The sequence below is a fragment of the Pararge aegeria genome, chromosome 17 (assembly GCF_905163445.1).
Source record: "Pararge aegeria chromosome 17, ilParAegt1.1, whole genome shotgun sequence".
In the NCBI taxonomy this organism is placed as follows: domain Eukaryota; kingdom Metazoa; phylum Arthropoda; class Insecta; order Lepidoptera; family Nymphalidae; genus Pararge; species Pararge aegeria.
In genome coordinates this window covers 9523397-9550638 of record NC_053196.1, presented here as the reverse complement: position 1 = coordinate 9550638, position 27242 = coordinate 9523397, and the positions used below count along the sequence as shown (strand labels likewise).

The 27242-nt window shown below is 38.1% G+C and overlaps 1 protein-coding gene across 13 annotated transcripts; it reads left to right on the top strand.

The window, feature by feature from the left end:
• The first annotated feature begins 410 nt into the window (after nucleotides 1–410).
• LOC120631305 (zinc finger protein 2 homolog) lies at nucleotides 411–26917 on the top strand. 13 transcript variants are annotated; one of them, XM_039900794.1, is made up of 21 exons: nucleotides 411–999; nucleotides 4209–4377; nucleotides 4829–5030; nucleotides 5662–5727; nucleotides 6526–6615; nucleotides 8105–8188; nucleotides 9186–9330; nucleotides 12312–12422; nucleotides 12803–12913; nucleotides 13044–13154; nucleotides 13618–13701; nucleotides 14366–14449; nucleotides 14712–14882; nucleotides 14963–15133; nucleotides 15299–15469; nucleotides 16453–16522; nucleotides 17146–17307; nucleotides 18372–18500; nucleotides 19542–19651; nucleotides 20784–20858; nucleotides 21357–26917. In XM_039900794.1, the coding sequence occupies exons 2-20, from the start codon at nucleotides 4343–4345 to the stop codon at nucleotides 20846–20848; spliced, it is 2172 nt and encodes a 723-aa protein (XP_039756728.1). In that variant the 5' UTR covers nucleotides 411–999; nucleotides 4209–4342; the 3' UTR covers nucleotides 20849–20858; nucleotides 21357–26917. The 13 variants fall into 13 exon arrangements, with proteins under 13 accessions (XP_039756728.1, XP_039756729.1, XP_039756726.1 ...); XM_039900795.1 differs by having other exon boundaries at nucleotides 4206–4377; nucleotides 19542–19609; XM_039900792.1 differs by having other exon boundaries at nucleotides 4206–4377.
• The last annotated feature ends 325 nt before the right edge of the window (nucleotides 26918–27242 follow it).

Genomic DNA, 27242 nt, shown 5'->3' with positions numbered 1-27242 from the left:
TTGCATAAAAAGATTTGTACAATGCAATAATAAAAAGAGGACTAGTTCTTCTAATTTGATCAATGTTTCAAAGAAAGTGCTCGCTGTTGAATGTTCTTCAAGAAAAATAAATGAGTATCAAAACCTGTCGTAGATTCGGTTCGGTCTTAAGCATCGATTTATTTTTTCGAAATTGTTAATGTTGTGTTAATTAATACGGATAATAAACTCAAACGCGGTAACTTAGCATAAATATTCATACTTAAAAACGTGGTAAAGGATCAGAACGTGACCAGTAGTTGAAAACACAAAGTTAGGTACCTAGCTACACAATATTGTGAAGCGATTAAAAAAATGCAGGTATTTCGACAAACAACATTTCTTTGAGTATGTGCGTCGCTACCTACATTTTTTGAATCGAACGTCATTTCGCAACCAATACGCAAATTCACCTCACATCTTTTCCCAAAAAAATGGAAGAAAATCAGACAAACAAACCACCACGAGTTGTAAAATATCGTCGATGGCATTGTCCAGTATGTGATATATTTACTAATTCCTATAACCAGTTTAATCAACACCTCGAGGGAGTTGGACATCGACACAAAATAATGAGCAGAAGTAGTAAAAGCAACATCACCCATGAAGAACAAGAATGTGACATTGGATTTTACGTTTTAGCATTTATTCAAGTGATCATAACTTCTTTTATATTATTTTATGGTTTAATCAAATTTTGTAATTAATTTATAATAGTTAATAAATTACATATGCTGTAATTATCATTAAGGGTGCCTTAAATTTCGCGCCACAGTTTTAATTGGCGGAGAAGTCGTCCCCAAGCGTTCACGGCTTCTATGCGCACGAACGAACGCGCAGAACAATGAGGTAGCAGCCATTTTATGTCGGTGCCCAAGAAAAACATAATTCGAATGGCCAATCTTAACGAAATTGTGTAATTAGTGCTCTAATTTATGTGTTTCTGCACACGCCACTATTTTTAGGTGTTTCGTTACTTGAGTGAGTAGAAACTATGTTTTGCTATATATAACGATAGTCAATAAGCATAATGAAACTTATCATTTTGCATATAAATGGAATAATTATAATTGAAAAAAATGTAGCTTGTTCCCTCCATAAAGTACGCAAGATTAGCGTTTCTTGCGAGCGCGAACATTTATTTGCAAGCGTTGCTTCTTGTTTACAAGTAATGTAAGTAGGTAGGGATTGATGGTATTGCAAAAATGCATTCTGCTTATTTAGACGTCGGATATGACATAACTTTCCTTACTAATAGCAATTTACAGCCTCGTAGACTAGTTTTTGTTTACATTGCAATTGTAGTGGTCATTAATTACGCTTCTCATAACAACCGGCATCGCAGCTTGCACTTGAAAGTTGGGGACAAAATTCAATAACGAATTGGCCATTTTATTGAAGGCAGGGGGGGAAGCTGGGTGGGACACTCGGTCAGCTTCGGCCATTTAATTTTACAGAATCATTTTGCTTTTCTTATGTTTTGTTTACATTCTTGTTTGAATTCGCTATGTTAACTATACAAGTATAAACAAACATCTTGTACGTATTATATTGTATGCTTGCAAACATGCGATAAGCGTACCTATATAATACAAATAAGTTATATACACACACTATTTACTTGTACAGTATGAATATCTATTTTAATATCATTAAAACCTTTGTCAGTCAATGCCCTATGTGCACTAATACCTACTTAAATTCTATTAAAGGACATCAATATTGTAAGAACCAAACAAGAATTGTATAAGATTTTCATTGAAATCTTATTAGACTTTAAATATTAATCATACTTACTCTTAAGCTAAGTAAATAGAGTAGATCTATATTATTCTAAAACATCTTATAGCAAAAAATATAAAATGTAGGTTCCTTAGGATTTTTTATGAAACATTGAATGAAAGATATTGATGGATAATAAAGTAGGTAGGTTATTAGTAAAATGTATAATTAAATATGCATTGTTCCTTTGTTTATATTTTCTAATGATTTGTTTGTTTACATTTTACTTACAATAATATAATCCATAACAAATTATTTGGTTAGGATTTGTTTTATGTTGATACTAAAAATACAAAGTAACATTATAATGTATCTAAAAACACTATATAACTACCAAAATGTTTAAAATCCATGATTGTCAACATTTTTGATTGTTTAAAAAAATATCTGAGATTTTCTATTTGTTTCAATTGATGACTTAATAATTAAGGACTGCAAGCAAGAGAACCTTAACATTTAGTATTTGTAAACTACTTTTTTTTATATTTTCATTAAGTCAGCTGTCTAGAGGTCTATTTCTCATGATATTGATTTACCTCTTACCCCTTTACCAAGTTATAGTTGCCAACCATATGTCTAAGATGGAGTATTTTCCTGTATTACATGTAGGAAGGGGTACGGTACTTTATAATCTGTAATACCTATAAATAAAGAATTTTAAAATATAATGTTGATAGACCCAAGCGAAGCTTAGATGCACCACAAGTCATTGGCATCAAAATGAATATTCAAAATCATTGATTTAATATGTTACTACCGCTCAGATTGTTTAGAGTCCTACAAGTTTGCTGATTTATTTAAAAAAAACTCACTAAGCTTATAGCTCACTCAAGCCAGGTAAATCGGGATTACTCATTGTAACCAAGTTTGTTAATTGACAAAAAAAAAACATAATTTTATACCTTCTTTAGTGAATTTCATGATTGATTAATAATACAACTGATACCTCCTCAATATTCTATGATGAGTACTTTTATATATTGTTGTTAGACATTTAGTAAAAATAAAAAAAATTAAAATCTATGTGTAAAGCTATTTTTCTTACATATAACGCAGAGGGTATATTTTTATTACATATATCTTTCATAAAATGATCACTTGGAAATGGTGGGAAATATTACAAAATTTTGATTATTTAAAGTATGACAACCCAATTGTGATTTTTGGTTTGTATACATAAATTCCACGCCAAGTTAGGCTATGGTATAAAAATCATCTAACAATACAATGGATGATAATTATTAATCTTTTTCTCATATAAAAAGTATCTAAGTATCATATAGTAAGTAATTACCTTAAACAGTTAAAAGAAATACTAGAAATCATATCTCCATTATTTCTTTTTGTGTAATTTGTTTAAGTGTAATTTTCGTGGCAAAATATTCTGATTGAAAAAAATAAAAAGTGAAAGAGTTAACAAAAATACTTTCTAGCATACTTTAAATTCCTTTTAAAAAAAATCCTTTCCCAGTTAAAAAAAATTCCCAATGCTATTGCATTTAATTTCTTGATTACTTCTTCTCCATGCAAACAATCTTCTGAACAAGTGGTAGAAAAAGTGGAATGAATGAAATTTGCGCCAATATTTTCAACATTCGTGAAGCGTAAGGTTTCGAGTCTGCTAGGCAAATGGTTGCCGCTTAACCTCACACAATCGACCACAAAAGCATTGAGAATTGAGATTGAGAATATAAATATAAAAAAAATGTGAAAGTATTATACATAAAGGAGACCTCGCATTGCAAATGCGTCACTCTTCTAGATGGTGCGTTTATACAATTCGTACTGCACGCAGTTTTGGGCGTTATGCCCGTCGTCTCGTTCGGTCGCGGCGAGGTGCGGAGAAAGTAATACCCTCGCAATTTGATCGGCAGTCTGTTATCCAATTTGCGGCTCAGAGCCAAACTTATTGGCCAAAGGCCTGACACCATTTCGACTCTATTATGAAGCATGCCGTGGCTGGTCCTTCCGGCAAAGGCGTGCCAGGCGGTTTAGCGTTCCGGCACGATGTCGCGTAGATACCAATTAGGGATATGAATTTAATATAGACACATATGAATTAAAACACAGCCCGCTACCGATTAAGACTGGATTGTTCAGGATGGAATTCGATCAAGAACCAAGACGTGCTAGTATCGATTCGCGTAGTAAATTGATCAAAAAGCGAGTGGAAAACGCGACATCGGCATCGTCGCGTCTTCCAATGGTGCTGGAAACCGGATCGACTGTCTATTATAGAAGACAATTGAGTTGATGGCTCTTTGGCGCTGAACTAAAGAGTTTTTTTTTGGAGTTAGATCTGTCTTAAGGCGATATCAAGTCGATATGGTGCGAGTCTGAGTGAGCGACTAATAGTTCTGATAGGTCCTTATCTTATATCTATACTAAGCGTGATGTCCATTTAGCAGGTGGTGGTTGAGGATGGGGCCGCCGGCGAGTCGCCATTAGTTTCCCGGCACACTGGGGCGTGGGCGTCGGGGGTGTGGCACGGGGCGTGGGGGTCCCCGTGCCGCCCCCCGGCGACCTACTCGCCACTATATCCATGTTTGAGCAGCAGATCAAGGCAGAGCCTATGAGGTGAGGACTAATCCGTAGAACACTCCTGTACACATTTTCCGCCACCGCCACCTTCAAAGCTAAGGTTATACAGTCGAACAAGGTATGCATTTTTGGGCATTGAGTTGCATAAAGACGGCGAGGATAGGCTACTTTTACCCCAGCACAACAAATGGTTCTCAAGGGATTTTCAAGAAAACCGTAATAAACGCGGACGAAGAATGCGGGCAGTATCTAGTTGTGGATATAAATGTATCTAGTTGCAAATCTCGTGATCCTTGCTCTCAAACGGAACTTTTGAGTGTGTGTGAATTTAGGTGTTAATAAATTCTCAATAAAATGGCTGTGAGATAGACACTGGCATTCATAACGAATCTATAAGGTTTCCTTGTTTGACTATGTAATCCCAAAAGCCCATTGTCGATAAAAGGTAACCAAGGGACAATAAATAAAAATACGTTTTCTTTTGTAGTTTTTACACACACCCCCATGTGAACACCGGCCCCCCGACAATAGTCCGCTCCGACTCTACCCACGGCATCATTAGCATGAATCCTCACCACCAGGAGGACTCGAAGGACAGTCTCTCAGTTCAACAACAAGTACAGCATCAGCAGGAGCTGATGGAACAGCACCAACAGCAGGAGCTACATCACGACGATGAAGTAGATAATGTTAGACATTTTTCAAATTTTTGTTATTCATCATTAACATCGTTATCAACCCTTTACTAAACCACTAACGTTTTAGGATCTCCTCTTTGATTGAGGAAGGTCGAGGTCGTTATTCTCTCTGGCTCAGTGCTTAATGGTCTTATAAGTGGGAGGCCTCTGGTTCGATCCCTCGGCAGGAGCAACTTCGGAATTTATAATTTTTTAATCTTCTCTGGCTAGTTACAATCCTGCCGACTCAGAAGTGCCGCTAAGAGATTGAGTGTTCCGGTACGATGTCGCGTAGAAAGTGATTAGGGGTATAACTGCCATACCCCTAACCGGTTACCCCGCTATGTCTACCAATCTGCACATTGCCAGACTATCGTGGTGGACTAAAGTCTAAACCCTTCTCATTCTGAGAGCAGTTCTGTGACCTGTAGTGAGCCGCTAATAGGTTCAATTATGATAATATTTAATGATATTATGTAAACATATTTGAATGAACGCTTCATAAGTGCCTGTGTAGGCCTACATGAATAAAGAAATTTTGAATTTGAATTTGATGACTATATTTCATTTAGGTATAATTTTTTTTGAGAATTGACTAATTTAATAGCATTCATTTTGATTAATGTCAACAACCTTATTACAGTTGAGCTTCAAAGGTATGGAAGACGAAGGTGTCGAAATGGATATGGATGGCCGGCAATGTTCTCAGGTAATTACATATTAATTATTTGTCAACACGTATATATTTTTTTATAGATTTCCATTAAAATATTAACAAAAATATAAAATGTTAAACATATTTGAAGCCCCCAACGCGAGGCACAGTGTCTAAGATGCTGAAAGCACTCTTTGGCTGGCCAAACTAATTCTTTGAGTAAGCTCTAGGATCACCAGTATACATTGTAACTCTTTTTGACAGTTCTTTCTGTTTTGTCCCAAAGTCTACTCTAATAAAAGGCACAAATATTAAATTGCTATCAAGGTTTTCATAATTGACCCTCTTGGCCTGCTCGGCACTGGTAACAGCCGCACCCACCATTGATGAGGTCGCCTGGATGTGATGTAGCTAGGTTATCAACACAAAAAGCATCCCAAACAAGCGACCTTCCCCACCTCCAACGAATGACCACATAGATATTTAATGAAAAATTACTAGAATTACTATTAAACGTTTTGCTAAATTATTTGCTTTGTAGAGTACTTTAATCCGGCTCGAAGGACCTATTTGTTCATGTTTATTAGCTTTAACAACTATCCTACCGACAACGATTTGCCGCTAAGCGATATAATGTTTCGGTATGATGTCGCGTTGAAACCTATTAGGAGTGTGGGATTAATATAAATCTTAAACGGCATCATTACATCAAGTGATATTGTAGTCAAGCGCTTACTTTAATTATTATTTTTTAATTATAAGTTAACTTAACGCAATAACAAAGACCAAAGTAGCCATAGAGTTATAAAAATAAACATGTAGTACATATTTCACTTGGTATCTTGCCAGCAGGGTATGGGAGTTGACATGGGATCAGTTCAAACTAAAATGGAAGTCTCAAATGGACAAGGAATACCGCGGTCTAAGCCGCAAGCCTGTAAGGTATGTTTAATTAAACGCATCTTCATACAGTCATCATAAACCTATTATTTATTTACTAGCGTACCCAGCCCGCTTCGCCGGGCTAGATTTTGCTTTATTTTTTTTAAACAATAAACTTACAAAATTATGAAATTAAGTATTAAAATTAAGTATTAAATTTTGAAATTAAGTCTCATAATATATTAAATCATTTATTTCTCTCCGTATTCATTCTGTTCTATTCTCTTCTCGAGCGGGTGAAGATCATTATCTACACCCATGTACACCCAACAATAGAATATTATCATAGTAAATAAAAGCTGTATTTGACAGTTTGACAGTTTAAAAATAGGAGTGCTCCGATCGTCACCAAACTTTACGGGATTACTCGCCAGGTCAATCCAGAGATTCCCTGAAAGTTTCATTGAAATCGGTCCAGCCGTTTCGGAGCCTATACGGAACATACCCACACACTTTCTCTTTTATATATATAGATTTTGGTACCAACAGGCTATAATAAAACAAGTTTAAATTAGTTATACATGCAAGAACATAAATTGCTATATTATAGAGACACTGATAGGTTGCCACATCTTCCCTAAAAAAAAATTGGTTAAAGAGTAATGTAAGTTTAAAACTATTGAGTAGGTTTGCTGTAGCCAAGCAGCATCGCTGTATTCCGATCTGAAGGGCGTGGTTGCTAGCGTAATTACAGGAATATGATGCTTACAACTTACGCCTCACATTGATGGAAACTGGGCGCCACTTTTCAGGACGTGGCCCTGAGATACTCTGGAAAGTGTTGGTTTAGTGGCCACTAGATTTGCTGGCAGTAACGAAGAATCGCTAAAATATTATTTTTACCTATTTTCTAAGATCGTTAGATCCGCCATGGAAGGTTGAAAGCCGTATGACGTCACGTCTATATAAAAATAATTTTGTAATTCAAATATTTGTGCATTTGTTATTTGCGTATAAGAAGTATTTTGCTCAGTTTCGTGTTATCAATGCCCAAATTAATAACCTTTGGTTATGGAACAAGGATTTACTAAGGTAGATAGATCTTATTTGCCAACGACGTCGCGACTGTGGCCAATACACCCGGCGAGCGTTTTCGTGAGAAATATTTAAAAAAAAAATTGTGACGTATATCAACATAAATTTTAATTTCCTCCAAAAATATCATATTTATTTTTATTTTTTTTTAAATACTTAAAATTGACTATATATACAACTTCCAAAGATGAATGTTCGGACCCCAGTCTCCGAGCACGATCACCCGCTCGGAGGAAGATCTTCCTATAGTTACGGTCAAGTGTATCCCACTAGTTCCCGTACATACTAATGAACAGCTTAAGGCAGTTTCTCAAAATTAGTCATCATGCCTTTTATAATAAAAAAAAAAGTGAAAACCGGTGGGGTGCCGGGTGTTGGGTTATGTGCCTAGTACGAGTGTGATGTATATGTTTCTACCGAATATATATATAATTAACTAAGTGTTCTATTTCAGGTTTGCGGTAAGGTCTTGTCGTCGGCTTCATCGTATTATGTCCACATGAAGCTACATTCAGGGAATAAACCCTTCCAGTGCACGGTAAGTGTACTTATAATTTGTTGTATAAATCTTAGGTAACACCACGGTACGTGATACCACGTGCTACCACACTTTCGTACCTATTAAGGAATTTATTAGTTGCTCATGATGGTTTATAATTCTTAGCACCTTCTCTGCCTGGATTTTCATATATTTTTTATGATGTGTTCTGTTGACTTTTATTTTCTTTTGCACAAAATGATATTTCAAGGAGGTCAAGGTTGGTTCCAACCTTAGTCTGCGTATAATTTCTGAAAAACATACAAACATTCATAACTCATGAACAACGTTGAAGAAGCCTCTTATACTTTTTTATAACTTAAAATTATTAAACTAACTGCAGACGTCAGTCTTCAAAATCATAAGACTTTCATATCATCTTCCAACTCATATTTCACCCCTGGAATAGTAAACTTATACCTATCACAGCTCGTGAAAGTCTTTCACCCCCACTCCAAATTCCCAGCCCTACAAACACGGCTACGTGCGTTTCGAATCCTCGTTGCTTCAGTTGCAAGTTTACATATTTCACTACAATTACCTCACTACAATGGAAAAATGTGTATGTAAGATTTGAATTTGATGGCTTATTAACCTAGTTGTTAGGACTATGGCCTTCCTTTCGGGGAGACGAGAGTTCGATTCACGGTACTTTTAACTTTTCGGAGTTATGCGAAAAAAAAAATATCACGTTTCATGCCTGAGAGATCTCCATAATTTTCTCAGAAGTTGAAGTCTACCAATCCCCACTTGTTAGCGTGTTCTCATTCTGAGACGATACCCAAGCACTGGGTTTCGGACTAGGGTATGCATACAGCAGGAAAATTGCATGACACGGCAAAAAATCTCCTAATACACGACTTTTATAAAAAGTTTAAGGTAGGCAGTGCTTGTGCATGTATGAAGTGCCCGCCACTGTAAGTCTTAAGTAATGAGGTAATAAGTTGATATTAATGATGTTTGATATAATACTTATTATGTATGTGTGTACGTCTAGGTTTGCGACGCAGCATTTTGCCGCAAGCCGTACCTTGAGGTACACATGCGCACGCACACAGGCGAGCGGCCGTTTCAGTGCGACCTATGTCTTAAACGCTTCACGCAGAAGTCCAGCCTTAACACGCACAAACGCGTCCACACCGGTGAGTGGCCAGCTCAATTATTAATGAATCTTATACATTTTACTAGTGACGGCCGATTGATATAATAACGTTGTTGGTCGCCTTTTTGTCATTACTATTACAGTAGTAGGGGTTCTCGTGACACAGGTCGTCCGGGGAAGTACTACCGCCATGCGTGTTTCTGCCGCAAAGGAGCATTGGAGGGTAGGGTTACCAGGGTAATTTCTGGCACATGAGGCTTAACACCAATGCCTCAGATTAATGGACACAGGGCGTCATTTTGCAGGTCCTTTCCCTAGCATACCCTACGTAATTTTGCAATGCGTTTTCACGTACAATCCTAATTATTAACATTTAAAAGTTCTCCATGTAGGCAGGATACACAAAATGTCTGTTATGCAGCTACTCTGACGTACTCGACTACATGACGTGGTCGATATACCGCGGACGCGTACGAAGTGCTTCGCATCTTCGTTTCTGATCCGCACCGCTAGGATCTGGAATGCCCTTCCAGCTTCCATTTTCCCCAGTTCCTATAATATGAGTACCTTCAAATCAAGAGTGAATAGGTATCTTCTAGGCAAGCGCGCTCCACCTTAGCCTGCATCATCGCTTACCATCAGGTGTGATTGCAGTCAAGCGCTCGTCTAAAACATAAAAAAAAAATAGTAGTATAAATAATTATGTATACGTTTTAATTAAAATTTTTGGTCAAAAAAGGCTTATTTGCCAACTTACTGATTTGTTAGTATTGTATGTATGTAATAAGCGTTAGAGGTTATGTTAAACATTAATATTATGAGATTCTTACTTTTATTATTGTGTGGGGGGGGGGGTTTGATAATAGGCATGCTAAGTGGTTTTAATTCATATAATAGTATATAATATATAAAATGAAGAGAATCTCCAGTAGGAATTAGAAAAAACTTAAGGATAGGCATTGTAAGAGTTATAAAAAGCCTACCCTTAAGTATTTATAACTCGTACTGGAGATTTGTTTAGTTTTTTATCATCTGCATACCCTGTGCATACCCCCTATGCACGCCACTGCTATTGATGATGATTTGTGTTTTTCTATGCCTTTTTGCCCAACTGTAACACACTTTTAAGAATACTTTATGTTACATGGCTTTCAATGCCGCATTCAACTCTAGTTGGAGCCGAATCGATACGGTGTGCGACCTGCAATAGCCATTCTGTGTTTATTCTATTTTGCCGAAAGTTGCAATTCCTGAACCGTGTCCATAGTTGAAATTCCTCGAGAAAATTAGAAAATACGTTTTTATTGCCACCATTTTGGCGACCAACAATGTTTGATGACGCTTTTGGCTTGCTTACAGAACAGATTTATTTGTTTGAAGGACACGCAGATGTTAAATTTTTTATAGTTTGTTGTTAACGAAATCTTTCCAAGAGTATTGTAATGGTGCACAAATTATTTTTTACAAAATCTCTTAACTGAACTGAATTTATCGATCTAAAAGTAGTGCTGTTCTCTTCACAATGCTCCCTGTGGAAAAGGATAGCAACATACTTACACTTGTCAATTTAGTACCTTACAGAATTGGCACCAATAATGTTCGATCTTAAAACGAAACAAATCTGATCTGTGTGTGTATAAGCCTTATTTGTTTTTTTTTTATGTCCTTAAACTTTAAAAATTGAATTAGGTTAGTGTCACACAAGATCAAAACAATGCCATGTGCATTAGATAAATAACAGAACTATTCTTAACATACGATCATGATCTGATGTGACTATAAATGTAATTTCCATAGGTTTTCATTAAATTAATGTTTTTAGTTGTTATATTAAAAATCTTATATTATCTTAAGACAGTAATAATTCCACACTTATATTATTATTTAATGTCGGTAAAATAGATGGGTAAAATTTTAATAATATTTCTTAGCAGGCGGTTTTATGGAAGTTACATAAATTTGTCCAACTAATATACAGATAGAGAACTGCACATTTCATTGCATCAGCAATTCCCATGATATTTTTTACCATGATGGGATTGTAAAAAATTATGAAATAAATAATTACATTTTTATATTTTCGATCAAGTCAACCTCCTCCTGGATACCGATGTTTTATAAATTGTTTTTTTTCTTATGTTGATTATTTTAATTTCCTTTATTAATTAGTTTTGACCGCCCTGATTTTTCATTTTTATTTCTTTATTATTTTTATAACTTAACTAACGGGATAGTAAATATTATAAAAAAAACATAATAAAACCGAATAAGTCATATCTGCCGAGTGTGAAAGTTTATAGAGTATATAAAAAGGCAGTAATTTCGTATATTAAATACAAAAACAATATTGTATGGACGATCCTAAATTGCAGGATAAAATAGCCAAAAATGCTTAGAACGTAATTATGACTATATATTAAATTTATACGCAACGTCTGCACAATAATAAATAAGGATATACGCAAAAAACGCTTACGCTCGGCCTATTATGCAAGGTCATATTTTTTTATTTTTTAAACATCCTGTATACATACTTTTATAATTTTATATTACCAGTCAATCGATATTAATCAAATATTAAACTTAATTTAAGTATAAATAACGTAGATGGTATTTTTATATTTTGCCTTGATTTAATTTAACTCTTGTAAATGACCTCTGGACAAAGCATTCTCAGTATACCTAATGATCAAACTGGCCTTTATTTGTTTGTTATGCACAATGAATCAAATTATACAAATTATCATAACGAAGTTACGACACTGGTGCGACTCACAGTTCGCTCGCGGCTGTACCGACAACACATATGCTTAACATTAAGATGTGAATAGTTTTTGAGTTGTGTCTCGTAGTTAAATAATGTCTCATACAAGATCAGGGCGCGAGGAAGACTTCGTCGATGAGAGGTTAACAGGGGGAGGTGTGGAACACACTTCGGGCTCCTTCCATAAAAGAAACATAAGTACGAGTCCGTAGTGCGTTCTGCAAAGTGGCTTCGATCAAAACGTAGCTCGCTTTTAGATGAGCACATGCGCGCTTTGATGGTGAAGGAGCGGCCCTACAAGTGTGAGCTCTGTCAGATGCGCTTCACGCAGAGCTCCAGCCTCAACAGACACAAGAAAATACATACGGGTGGGTCTTTGCCCTTCCTATCATCTCTATTTTGATTTAACTTAATGCTGTTGTCTTTATCCTTCTATATTACTTAGTATTTGCGGAATGAGACTTTAATTGTGACAAACTCAGCCTCTTCTCTTAAGGCCTTGATATTCCTATGAGAAATTTTGATTCTTAGTAACAATGGTGGCGCACCCCTTTTTTCTTAATTTCCGTTCTTAATGTATGTACGCCAGACTTCCCCACTTGAGGCAGAAGGCACAGTGTACCGCGTAGCCAACCTCCCCCTGCGTCTGTGTGGATGCGTGTGCAGTTAGTCTCGTTAGGTCTAAATGCTATATATATATGTTTGAGAGAGTGCAGTGACGCTATATCGAAACTCGTGTAACTTATAGAGGAGCACAGACGAGCCCTGTTAGAGAAAGTGCGGCCGTACCAGTGCCACATCTGTTTTATGCGCTTCACTCAGAAGTCCAGCCTGGGCCGACACGGAAAGATACACACCGGTAGGCATTTGCCCTAAAATCCTTAAGTAGACTTTCAATTATGTAATTATAGAGCTCACGTAAATTAGGCAATATCGTTGGTGGAATCAGCAGAACCATTTTTGTAGCTGAATTTTGTTGATATTTCTAGAGGAGCACATCCAATCGCTGATCAACAAAGTGCGCCCCTATCAATGTGACATCTGTGACAAGCGGTTCACGCAGAAGTCCAGCCTTGGCACTCATAAACGTATACACACCGGTGGGTCCCTTGATATTTCATTACATCGCTACGGTCTCTAAGTCACAACCGATATGTGTATTTGTCTCTTTCAATGGCAGTTGTGACTTTGACACCTTATTTGTGAATAGTTTAAGGGCTCCCGAGTAACCAGTTCTTTTATCGATTGAGATTAGCGATTTGGAAGTGTTTTAGTAAAAAAATATAGTAAGACAATATTATGTCCGAAAGCATTACGGATCGTTGCCTCAGGTCGAACGCGCTCAAAAACTATTCACAAACACTTAAGAGTAAAAGCATGTGTACGTTGTGAAATTTTGTTAAGTATTTATAGTAGGCGACAGAATATCTGATGGACAAATAAGTGGGTAATTCCCTCATGGTAGTGGTATATCTCGGCTCGATGATTGACATCGAGCAATGAGTAGAATTATTTGTCCATCGTGGTTTTGTTTTGTTTCTCTGTCCCCCCGCGGCGGCGCAGGCGAGCGGCCCTTCCAGTGCACCGTCTGCCTCAAGTCCTTCACGCAGAAGTGCGCGCTCAATTTGCACGAAAAGATACATACGGGTTAGTAGCCCACATATACATTTTAAAAGCAGTTTTCCTCTCGGTACGATAAGTAACTTACGACTCGCCACATGCTCACACATTTCATTTAGCGTCATGCTTCTTTCCCACTTTTCCGTTGCCCGCCTGACCCGTTGAGTTGTATTCCCCGAAAGCTTCCATCTCGTTGCTTCCGACTAACATCTCGACCTCTTAACTCATTACGTGCGCGCTTTTTGTACTTCTGCACTCGCCGACGATCCTTCCGCCTCTATTAGATCGGCCGGTCGCTCCCTCATCGCATTTTAGTCACCTCAGATTAGTTTTTTTTTTTCATTGTTGTTATCATCATATCTTCATGATTATTAATTCTTTCACAAAAGCGGTAAAGCAATCGCCGCAATGACGCAATCTTGGCGCCTCTGTGTCGTATTTTGACACTACGTATCAAAATTGGGTGATATATCGATGTCGCGAAAGTGACGGGGGGCGCGAATTATCGTATCGATGGGATTGGCTGGGCGCGGGCGGGGCCAAAGGCATTGTCGCTTGCGTCGGCGACGTGCGTTACTCGCTTTTGTGTGTGCACTGGGCGCAGTGCAAGGGCGACCTTACACGTGCGGGCAATGCCCCGCGGCGTTCGCCCGCCGCCCCTACCTGGACATTCACATGCGCACGCATACAGGCGAGCGGCCCTATCAGTGCGACGCGTGTCTCAAGCGCTTCACGCAGAAGTCCAGCCTCAATATACATAAACGGACACACACAGGTGGGTGAAGCGACTCGCGGCCGGACTGCCCCCGCCCGCCCCACCACTCCGTCCAAGACTCCACCAAATCTCTCCGATTGATATAATACTCAAGACATCACTCAGTTTTGTATCATTTTTGATACCATCTTGGATTAATGTAATGATTTGGGACGGAGTTAACGGCGTGCGGCGACCAGTCTGCGCCGCGACCTCCGTAGGGCGAGGGCGGCTAGCGTCCTTGCGGACTCGCCGCTTCTATAATATATGTATTGGGCACCAGTCCAGGGCAGACCGTTCCAGTGCCTGTCGTGTCCCGCCGCCTTCACCTGCAAGCAATACCTGGAGATACATACGCGCACTCACACCGGCGAGCGGCCTTATCAGTGTGACATCTGCCTCAAACGCTTCACGCAGAAGTCCAGCCTGAACATCCACAAGCGGACGCACTCAGGTATGTGGGGCGGTAGGCGCGCGCGGGCGGCGGAGCGCGGGGCCAGCTTCGCCCGCGGCAACTCATCCGTGTGCTTACAGTGCAGGGCCGGCCCTTCCAGTGCCTGCAGTGCCCGGCCGCCTTCACGTGCAAGCAGTACCTCGAGATACACAACCGCACCCACACCGGCGAGCGGCCCTACCAGTGTGACGTCTGCCTCAAGAGATTCGCGCAAAAGTCTACATTAAACATACACAAACGAACGCACACAGGTCAGTCTCTTGCGGTTCACACGCCATTGAAAATATTGCGATTCTTGATTTATTTCATGATATTTATGTTGTCGGTGCCACATTTAGAGACTTACGTCTCAGCTCGCAGTGTGCGTTAGCGTCCGATTGTCGGGCGGAGTAACTAATGTGTGATATGATGGTCAGTGCAAGGGCGGCCGTATCAGTGCATGGAGTGCCCGGCGGCGTTCACTTGCAAGCCGTACCTGGAAATACACATGCGCACGCACACAGGCGAGCGGCCCTTCGAGTGCGATGTCTGTTACAAACGCTTCACGCAGAAATCTACACTGAACATTCACAAGCGAATTCATACCGGTATGACGCGCGTTCTCTGCGATACCTCTATCGTGGATTTTTATCAAGATTGTATGCAGTTGGTAGGTGAAAGAAACTAGCGTTTCTCAAACATGAGCCTTAGTACAAGATTTGCTCGTTCGCAATCGAGGAGCCATTTTTGCATGACAAACTCTGTATCCTCATAGTAAGATGGACCTAATGTCAGTGGTTTTAGAGTCGTGAATTATGAACTTCTGAGTTTTGCGTTACAAACGTTTCGTGAAAAACCCAAGCAAAAGAATTGTAGGCAATATTGAGCTTTAAAACGATGACTATAAGGTTCATTTTACGCGGATGTTCTAGTATTTCCATACTTGAAAACGACTCCTCGATTGCGAGCGAGCAAATATTGTACTAAGGCTACAGATGTCGCTAGTTTCCTTTTCGATGCCTTCTGCAACATGATTGTAGCTTAGAAAAAATGACGATCGGCATTTATAGTGCGCAAGCAATGTTAATAGTAAAATAATAAATGATGTAAAACTTGATATTAAGTTTTATTACAGTTCACATTAATGCTATTCGTCATTTCGCTTGTATTTAATGGGTGACTGTTCACACTGGGTGGATTGTTAGTGTTTGGCATTTTGTTTTTATTTTTGTGTGAATATATCCACTGCGTTTTTGGAAGATGCATTGAAGACGGCAAATTGCGATAACAGGTATCTACTGATTCTGGACTTAATGATGTGGCACCGACAACTTATTTCTATTTCATTTTATCATGCGCTGCATCATAGTTTAAGTATCAGTCATCTATCATTTATTATAATTTAGCTTGAATTCATTAATTTCAGACTTCATCATACTGTCTAATTGCATATTGCCGTCTTTTTAACTATATTTGCTTTAATTATGCTTCATATTTTTTCCTTTGTGGCTTTTCGTTTTTGTTACTATTGCTTGGCGTACTTAAACTCAAAACATTTAAGTACAGTAATAAAATAGCAGTTATTTTTCAGGGGAACGTCCATATGCATGTGATATTTGCCAAAAACGGTTCGCGGTGAAGAGCTATGTAACAGCGCACAGGTGAGACGCCAATAACTTCGTTATTCGAAGTTTCCTTTTGTTATTTTGATACAATATTACTTAGAATCTGAAGTCAGTATTTCTGTTGTTTTTGGAATGCGAGGACAAAAATTTATTGTCACATTTTTCTGCGTTGTCTGGTATCTAAACCGTTTCTCTATTGTTCTGTGCAAAGTATGTTTTAAAATTATAAAACTTACATCAATCCATACAAAGAGGGATTTTCTGTATTGATGTAAGTTTTTATTATTTAAAAAAATACTTTTCAATCAAAAGTAATGAGAAGATTGTTTACATAATGAAATAGGCAGGAATTGAGGATTGAGCGAAGCTTTGCGATGCGTTACTTTTACGGTACAGCACCGCAAAGCTATTAATCCGAGATTTTGGGTGCCGTAGCGTTTCGTTGGATTTACGCACAACGCAACGCAACGCAACGCAACGCAACGCTACTTAGTACGTCGCCGCAACGGTCTCTTTCGTTTCGATCACGATGTTAAAACAACTGTAGTCAAGTTGACTTTTAAAGTCTTATATTATTCCGTTCTACTGATTTAGAATCACTATTTTCTACTAGCACTAACTGTATGGACGAACTGCTAACAATGACCTGTGCACAACAGGTGGTCGCACGTGGCGGACAAGCCGCTGAACTGCGAGCGGTGCTCGATGACGTTTACATCTAAGGCGCAGTTCGCGCTCCACATCCGCACCCACTCTAGCGGGCCGTGCTACGAGTGTAGCGTGTGCGGCCGGACCTTCGTGCGCGACAGCTACCTCATACGGTGAGTTAGATATCATTTTTAAGGTGGTGCCCACATGAATAGAGGCTCTAATGCGGGTTGGTGGCCGACGGTTATTATTTATCACCAGTTAGTGATAATAACCGGAACAGATAAATGCTTAACTTAATCTAAAAGATTTCGGACAAGCAACTAAACCTGCGAGCGGCGATCGGTGACGTCGACTTTTAAAATCCGCATGCACTCCAGCGGCTGTGCTAAGAGTCCGCACACGCGACGTGTGCGGCCGGCCCTTCGTGCGCGACAGTTACCTCATACGGTGAGTTAGTTATCGTTTAAAGGGTGGCGTTCACGTGAATTGATGCTCCAATGCTGGTTGGTGGAAGACGTCTATTATTTATCACTAGTTAGTGATAATAACCGGAACAGACAAATGCTTCACCTAATCTCCAAAGCATAGCGACAAGTCACTAAAACTGCGAGCGGCGATCGGTGAAGTTCACCTCTACGCACGTCCGCACGTATTTCAGCGTGCCTGGTAATGCAGCGTGTGCGGTCGGACCTACGCTACTTTATACTTAATGGGTCAGTATTGCATAGAAACAAACGTTACTTTGCGAAATATCATAGTATACAGTGAACAAGCTTAATTTGCTGTAAAGCTAACGACAGGAACTAAAGGAAGCTAACTAAGGAAACGACAGGGCAGACCATTTTATATTTACCCAAAGTTATTAGTGTATCGATAACAATGTTTAGAGATCAAGCCATTAAATTAAACTCTTAAAAAGTCGACATCTCCTGAGTATTGTCTGCTATCCGAGCGAGACATATGGAAGGGTTTTAGGATATATTGTGTGGAATCTACCTTAAAAAATGAATGACACTGAAACTTCTATGGCAATCTTTATGATAGTAGGTATAAATGCTAAAATGTGAGTCGGATTGTCTTTCTTTCGACTAGCAATCGTTCACCTGGTTGAGCTAATTTGTATAAATATTCAAGATCCATAGAGTGAACCAGATACTTTTTATCTCAGGAAAACAAATTCACGATGTCTCAGAAACGCGCTAATAAAGGTATATAATTGTTTCGCTTGTTGCAGACATCACAACCGCGTGCACCGCGAGAACCACAGCAACATGTCCGCGAACAGCATCGGCACCATCAACAGTGTCAACGCCAACAACTCCAACAATGGCAACTACGACTCGCCCGGCGTATGCGATCTCAGGTACTAATCTTACAAGTATTACCAATAGGTTTTCGGCAATGGAGACTGTGCCACGAACATATTACGTTATACGGGATAGTGGAAGTGAACCAGAGGAAACTGACTATACTGGAACCAAACGGGGAAGGCCGAAACAAATCGGGCGCAGCAGAGGCTTTGAGGACAGACCTTACCTGTACAGCTAGCATGGGCAGGAGACATTTTTCTTCCAGAGGAAAAGACAAAATATTATCTTCTCCAACAGCTTGCAGAGTTGATACTCCGATAACATTGACGGCCAGATGGAAATAATATATATATTTTGAAGTTATACTTCTTTTGGTGCGATGGAAAATGTTGAGAGTGAATTTTTACGGTCGGTGCGCGCGCGCATCGACACCTGAATTCTACATTGTAAAGTTAGTTCTAGGTGGCATGAAAATCGATAACTATATTCAAGTTGTATATTCTAGTATTTTTATATTTAGAACACGTGTTTCGTATCAGTACAAACAGTGTGAATAAATAAATATGAATACGTTAATAAAACCTTTGTTATTTAAATAAAATCTTTTTGATTAATTTTTATATTTAATCACTACTGCATTTTAGTTATTTTTTTCCATACGCCAAAGAAGTATACCTTCTAACACGTGTACATTAGTAGGTACACAAACTCTTTTTGTTTTCACTACAAGTTAGCCATTGACTGCAATCTCACTTGGTAGTAAGTGATGATGCAGTTGCATGCTTAGACTGCATCATCGCACCGGAACACTAAATCGTTTAGCGACACGTCTTTTCCGGTAGGGTGGTAACTAGCCACGACCAAAGCCAGACCAGACCGAACAGACCAGAGAAAATTGAGACATTATAAATTCACAAATTGTTCCTGCCGGGAACCTGGGACCTCCTACTTAAATTCACAGCGCTCACCTTTGCGCCAGGGATGTCTTCAAAATATTATACTTGTAATAATAAGTTCAACTTCTCCTATTACCAGTTGCTGTGCAGGTGGACACGTTTACTTATCAGATAATGTAATAAATTCTTTATTTCCAGTTTTGTTCCGATGGTGAATCGCTACATGACGTCTCAGGGCACGCAGGTGTCGATGCAGGACACACAAAGTAAGATGTCCGCGATGTCACCGCAGTCGATTGCCTCGATGTGTGAGTTTTGTAACGTTGGAAAAATAGCACAAGATCATGCTATTGACTATCGAAACTTGTCTGGAATCAAGCACATTCCTTAATCATCGTCGTCGTATCAACTCACTACCGGACCCACTAAAGGGCATGGGTGTACTCCTTCCGCGATGATGGCCGCAGACCACCACGCTTGTCAAGTGCGGAATGATGGACTTTACACTCGTTGGAGAACATTATAGAACTTAGGCAAGAAGGTTTCCTCAAGATGTTTTCCTTCACAGTCCTAGCAAGTGATATTTATTTGCTTAAAACGCACATAACTTAAAAAAGCAATACAGAAACTTCATTATCAGCATTGCAAATTATTGTAAAGCAGTAGAATCTTATACACAATTATTTACGAGTGCACTGTGCGTAGGCTTTTAACTCTAAAACGCACAGTTGACTTCGCAACTCATTCCTACGGGAACCGTATATTTTTCCGTGATAAAAAGTAGCGTGTGCTTTTCCAGACTTTAATATATCTATGTGCTAAAAACCAACATCCAGATCAGTTCAGCTGTTCTAGCGTTACTCAATACAAATATCCATCCAAAATTTAGCATTTATTATATTATTCAATATACATATTATTTGCATGGCTAAATGATAGGATCTTACGTCATCATATTATTGTTTCTAGAGTAAATTAAAACCTTCTGTTCTATTCTATCTATATTATATATAGTTTTTGATGCAAAAACTACTGGGTGTTATAAAGTTGTATGTGTGTGTGTGTATGTGTGTGTGTGTGATTGTTTGCTTGTGTCTGTCCGTAGCATCGTAGCTCCCGAACGGATTAACCGATTTGAGTTTTGTTTTTTTTGTTTGAAAGGTGTATTAGTCGGGAGTTTACTTAGCTATAGTAATGGCGGTAAAGTGGCGGATTACATATTTTTTCTCTGCAACAACTCACAACTCATATATGGGTATCAAATGAATGGGCTTGACAAGAAGAATACTATACTCTATGACAAGATGGATGGATGACAAAATGGCGAATTACATTTTTTTTCACAACTTCCTCAAAATGGGTATTTAGCAATTCACTGAGTCGGTTTTTTTTTTTAATTTTAATTTAATTCCTTGTTGTACTAAAGTGTTGATTTTGCAGCGTCCCCGCCGCCACCGCACACGCCCACACCGCAGCCGTCGATGTCAATGCGCCACGCTGAATGATCCGCACTTCGTAAGTTTTTTAAATATATTTTTTGTTCTTACCAACAACGACTAAGCCCTCGAAATTATAAGATTACGAGATCTTCGGGTTCAAATACCCAGGCCAGGTCAGGTAGGATTGAAGCTCGCTGTCTAGAAACTTTCAGCTACATTTTGGAGTAAAGAAGTTAATACGTTCATCCCCGTGCCTCAGAGAGCACGTTAAGCTGTCGGTCCAGGTTAACATGACTAACATAATATAATAAGGCCGCCAGCCCGCATTGAACAATGTGGTGGGTCAATGCTCTAATTCCGTCTATCCTATCAGAGAGGAGCTTTCCGTCACGCTCTACTAAGCAAGCTTATTTTTTGGCAAAGAGTTAATTGAAATTACGGAGAGAAACAACAGAAAACAGGAAAACAGGAAACCTACGGGATTAGTAAAAAACGCGGATGAAGAACGCACGCAACCAAAGTAGTAGTAGTAGCAAAGTATACAATCTTTTTAGAATTATTTATTTTGTTTCAGAACTTTTTATATCCGTCGACTGATCAGCGAACAACCCGAGTGCAATATTAAAAGTGAGGCAGCCACCGATGGCAGCTAGTTGTTCCCAGAAAGCGCGAAGCAGAGAGCTGGAGCTCTTTAAACGTCCAGCGTGGACTTTTATACAGATCAGAATTTATTTTATATATTATTTATTTATCCGTTTGGTTTCGTCGGCCGTGACGCGAGCGCATTGGAGTGGAGTGGAGTGGAGTGAAGTGGAGCGGAGCGGAGGACAGGTGGAAGGCAGCAACCCTCGAGCAGCACACGACACCGAGTCGAGGACGCAGCCAGTAGTCACGTAGCGGTACCGCCTATTGTGATTTTTTATCCACAACTGTGATTTATCTCTACCATCACACGATTATATTAATTCGTGGTGGAATATATAAATCGTTACTTAACTCTCATCGTATAGATTGTAGGCCTAAATTTTTGATCTCATATTCTAATTTGCTTAGTGATAACTTTCGGTATCGTGAATGGTGAATCACCGACTTTAAAATTCTAAATTTTTAACGTTCAATCGCTTGTCGTCCCCGTCTTCATTAGTCGTAGTGAATGTAACGATATCTTATTGCGATGCTTTAACTTAGATCGTCTCAGTGTAGAGGAGTTCGATAATTTTATAGAACTGTGTTACCGATATAATGTGAAGTATTTTGAACGGTGAGAAATTTAAGGGACTCTTTAGGATGATACTTCCACCGATCCGTAGAAACGCTTTAATAATGTGTGGTTCATGTCTCATAATAATAAATGACAAGTACAAATAAAAAAAAAATGTCGCGGAGTCCTCGGAGGCAATAATAAATAAGCTTCACAGATTAAATTTAATATGATGTTTATTGGAGTAATCCAGAGAAGTGCCTGTTGCAACATAAATTTGGCAATATTTTTTAATCGTATTTCGTTCATAATGAAATTACGTTTGGTGTTCTAAATGTGTGTTCGCCGCGAGTGGCGCGGGTGTCGCGCGTTTGTTGGCGCAGCATCCACCGCGTATCAGTTGTGAAGCTTCTGGAACTTTGTGTGCCTTCTAGCAGATAGCGATGTTAGGCAGTATGTTTAATGCGTTTCAAATAAGAATACGATCAATTATGCGCCTGCGCATATGTACAACTGAATATCTATGCGTGTGATGTGCAAAAAAAAAAAGTGTACAAAACAGGAAACTCAGAACTCGATTGTATGTTTACAAGCATTGCCTAAAGGCAACGGCGGGGCAGGAACGTGAATTCCTGGATTTGCACGTTCGCCAACGTGAAAACATTTCCGTGTATCAAAACACCGTACCGTCATAGCAAAGTGGGCCTAATCTAAGTGGAAATAGATTCACAAATTCTGTATTACTGATTTTAATTATACAAACGCTATACAAAAAGCACTGTAGACGTATTTAAGCTTAAAGTAATAAGGAAAAGTTCCATTTGTCCTTGACGCTTCAGAGATTCGGTACTCGTAAATGACTTCTCGATGGCTAGCGTACCAATCTAAAAAACAGGCACACAAATACAAAATGGCGTCTCATGTGTTAGTGACATGAGTTAACGTGACGACGGAAACATTATCAGAATCGAATAAGGGCGTCAAACTTAATTTTTTGTATTTAAATAATAGTTCTTTTAACATTTTTTTGGTTAGTATTTATGCTAGCGCTATTTTTACTTTGCTGTCAGTATGAAGTTAGTCACGGGTCCAGTCGTATTCTTATTTGAAGCGAAAAATATCAATCATATAACATCATTGAAGACGCTTCGTTTTGTTCACTCGTCTCGACCTCATTTGCGTAGTTACGTTACGTTTCACATATTCATGTTGTTTTTTCACTTAGGATACTTTCAAAATTGTTATACTGTACTGTATTTTTGGCTGATGTTTAAGACTTAATTACCGATGCTTTTTATTCGAATAATAGTAATAACGTCTAGTGTATAGTGCAGTAGTCTTCCAAAACCTTGAGACAATGTTGTTTTTGCACGCATAGTGCAAGTTCCGTGTCAGCTGCGGGGGGTTCCTTAGGTTTGCCATTATTGATATCAAAGATAGATTGGTGCCATTTCTATATAAATGATATGGTAGCGTAAGTTAAGTTAAGTTTGCAGGTCAGGGTAGATGGAAATAAAATATTGTAGAGAACTCGACTTCTCGTAGTGTTATGTACCGACTTCTGAGCCACTGTTTTTTTTTTTTGTGTTTAACTTCTTATTGAGTATATTGTTTTGTTTTCTGTTCACATTGTTTTATATACATTATTTTATTTCCACAATGTGGTGTGTGTCCATTGAGCCGAGGGTCGAAATTGTAAATATTGGTAGGGTTTATTTATTCGAATGATATGGAGTAATACGATTCAAAATTAAGGTAAGAGCGTAATATGATTTGTAGAACTGTTTTTCTTCTACAATCATAGAGTATATCGAACTGAAGAAAAAAAAAAATTGGAATTAATCATAGAGTATTTAGCACAGAAGTATACTTTTGGGTATTAAAATCAAAATTTCCTTGTAGATATACTTACATAATGATAATAATAAATATACATATGGATGTTGTTTGATAGTCCTCAATATTTTTTTATATTTTGATAGTTCTGTATTTGAAACACGAGAAAATAGGCCAATATCTCATTTATCATTTACATACGAAATGAATAATATGTATGTACACAATACTTTAAGATAAAGTAACATGACGGATGCATTTAGTTCCCCAGAAATTGAAAGTATAAAATTAGGAGTAGCGTCAAAATATATTTTTCATGTTTATAAAATCTTTTTTTATTAAGTTTCTTACCAAGCCATTGAGAACAGTATTATTTAGAGAAACTAGAAGTTTGGTTTAAAGCGTAGTGTAAATCTTCAATTACCAGAAAGGAACAGCCATTGAAAAAAAAACGTTATTTACCAATAGTTTGTAGCAACATTGTCAAGTGCCACGTGATTGGTGTTTTTCAGTGTTGGTACCGTTGTATTATCCATAGATATTATGGGAATAGAAACACCAACATAGTGAACTAGGTACATAATATAAAGTATATAAATGTTTATCGCCGCCCGTCAGACTCGGTGGGAATTGTATATTCTTTGCGGAATTAATTGAATTACTATAATGTGTTTTTTGTTGTTATCTGTTCCGTCTTTATCGATTGTTTTCTTTATTATATTATATGATTGCATCTATCGTTGTCGAATTCTCATCTAGTCTGGATGGGGGCCTAAAAAGAAGTGATCCCGGTACGTTGCGAAAGGTGTTCCCGGTTTACAACCCTTATTTACGCATCGAGTAGGGTAAGGAGCACGATTCGTAACTGATCAGGATCACGAGTAAACAGTTAAGACGCATAAATTAGTGAAGTAACCATCTTTAAAAGGTTTTTTAGGGCTAGTCCTTAGTGGTTCATGAATTTGTGGGTCTTCTCTGCCCCAACTATTTTACATACCGATGTTAGTTACTATACATTTAGAGGGTAATATTAAACTATGTATTTGATTGAGTATCCGCCGGAGCGATATGTTACACATACTTCCTTTCTCCAGTTTTTTTTTCGACCGTAGAAAAGACTGAATCAATAAAATGATCCACAACTTTTTATGTGTACTCGCGAAAATTGTCAAACTGTTTAAGTCGTATTTATTTCTGTATACATATAAAATGTTCGGAGCGGTTGTGGTGTCGGACCAACCAGTTCACGTAACTCATAACTTCGGTTGAAGAAATCGTACATATCTTTATCCTGAATATAATGTATATGCGTCGCGGAGGCGGAGCAACGCTAGTCCGGGCCGAGATGCAGTGTCTTGTCACTCGTCACAGTAATGACCTTGGCACATCATATCGACTCAACACTAACTCTACTCAAATTAAGGCATAGAAATTTGAGCATTGCAAGTGTCGTTTGAAATGTATGACGCTTGGCAGCTTTCATACAAACGACGACCTACAATGCATACTAAGTGGGACACATAGATACAACGCCGGCATAGTAAGAGGTCGCTAAGACGAAGTCCCCGATCTTAGACGTCGTTCGTCCGAACGTGGCTCTCCTTCAACAGTTCGGGCTAAACTCTGAAAACCCTTACAGTCCAAAAGTCAGTCTAACTCAAGGGCCGAACGTCCCAGATGTTATCGAGTCCTGGGGATCAACTCCGAGCTAGTGCGACTCCCAGGATGAGGGCCCCGGTGACAATCCTTCCGGAATGCAATAAACACAAACATTTTTAAAAAGTTCGCTTTATGTTACATAAAAATAAAGCTCACATTCCAATGCGTCAATTTGAGTCGAGTCGATGTTGAGTCGAGATTGTGTGGGAAGGCCATAATCGTACGTCTAAGCTACATAATTATTTAGTTCTATCTTATCGTTAGATTTACGCATACTTCCGCTTTGCCAACATAATTGCGTTGCTTACATCATAATCATACGAGAGTACAGCCTAAGGATTTTAACTTTTTTTTTATATACTGAGAGCTATTTCTAAGTCGCTGATTTTTTACAATTTGTAGATGAACATGTATTGTTACCAACAAATTAAGGCTTTTAGCCAGTCTCGACGCGTTTTGGAGTATTTTACATATTATGATTATATTACACTTTTAATTCCTATTTAATTAAAAGTCGACGAGCAAAAATCATGGCATGATTCTTTTTAAACTACGGTCATTTAGTTATAGCTCTGCAGAGTTTTTATTGACCAATATTTTTAAACTACAACTGTTTCTCTTTTATTGTTAAAATTTTTAGGCTAGTTTATATTTTATATCAAATAAGTTAGATTTGTTAACTGTGGTGTATTACATTGCACGTGAATAAATATCACCTTTACAGCCTCCTTTACATCGGATATTGTTTCTTTAGTCTGAATAGATTGTGATAAATTATTATTAGTTATATATTAAGCGGCTGATAACACTTACGCACCAGCTAGTTATAGATACTAAGCGATGATCTAATCAAATACCGTTGGATCAGTCCTTTATTATGTTATATTTTATCCTAATGAATGTATACGTTTATTTCTGTTAAAGAAAAATTGATTATATTATATAATTTCTTGAGACTGACCACAACGCTACAAGTAGGTATAAAACCGCTCTAGGTGTTATCATCACCTTAAACTGAAAGCCTTCTATAATATACTTTGATATTATTGTTTATCAATAACTCCTACTCGAGTATGCAACTTGTATAACTTAGTAAAGAGGCTGTAAGGGAAATTATGTAGTCAGCATTATGTATATGCTTTAATGTGATTTTTTAAATGTACTCTTTATTATAATAGTATCATCTATCAATATAATTAGCGAACTAACAAAGCGATTTTTAAAATTTTTTTTAAGTTCATAGTGATTTATATTGAGATCAAAATAAATACAGAGTTTATTTAATTTTATGGAAAATATACATTGTAAAATTATTAGTGCTCTTTTTGTAAGGGCTCTATTAAAAAGAAAACTATATGAATGCAAAATAACAAGTCACGATTCTTTTAGAGGTCGCCATGTAGTGGAGAAAAATAAACGTGCCATGATATTTGTGGCTATTCCTCTTGTTTGATTTATACCACCCGTTTTCTTTAGAATTAACGTCGATTAACCCCGGGTTGTCAGTATAGCCTATGTGCGAAGGAGACAAAATTTATATCCCCTGACAAGGGATATAATTAACGCCACCTGCTAAAGCATGGAAACATGAAATAGGAGAAGTTTATCCCCGTTTATTATTACACATATATTACTTGGTAATAATTTCCACTTGTGTGCCAGTGCGCAAGAGTTGACAAAGCTGTGGTAGAAGATACATTTTTATCCTTTCCCCGGGGAGATAATTGTCTCTTGCCCATGCTAGCCGGTGGTCACATTAATAAA

Excerpts from the sequence above, each read along its gene's own strand:
- LOC120631305 (XM_039900794.1), top strand. The coding sequence starts at position 4,343 with ATGTTTGAGCAGCAGATCAAGGCAGAGCCTATGAG. Across the intron at positions 9,331-12,311 it reads GCACAAACGCGTCCACACCG|ATGAGCACATGCGCGCTTTG; the intron begins GTGAGTGGCCAG and ends GCTCGCTTTTAG. Across the intron at positions 16,523-17,145 it reads AGCTATGTAACAGCGCACAG|GTGGTCGCACGTGGCGGACA; the intron begins GTGAGACGCCAA and ends TGTGCACAACAG.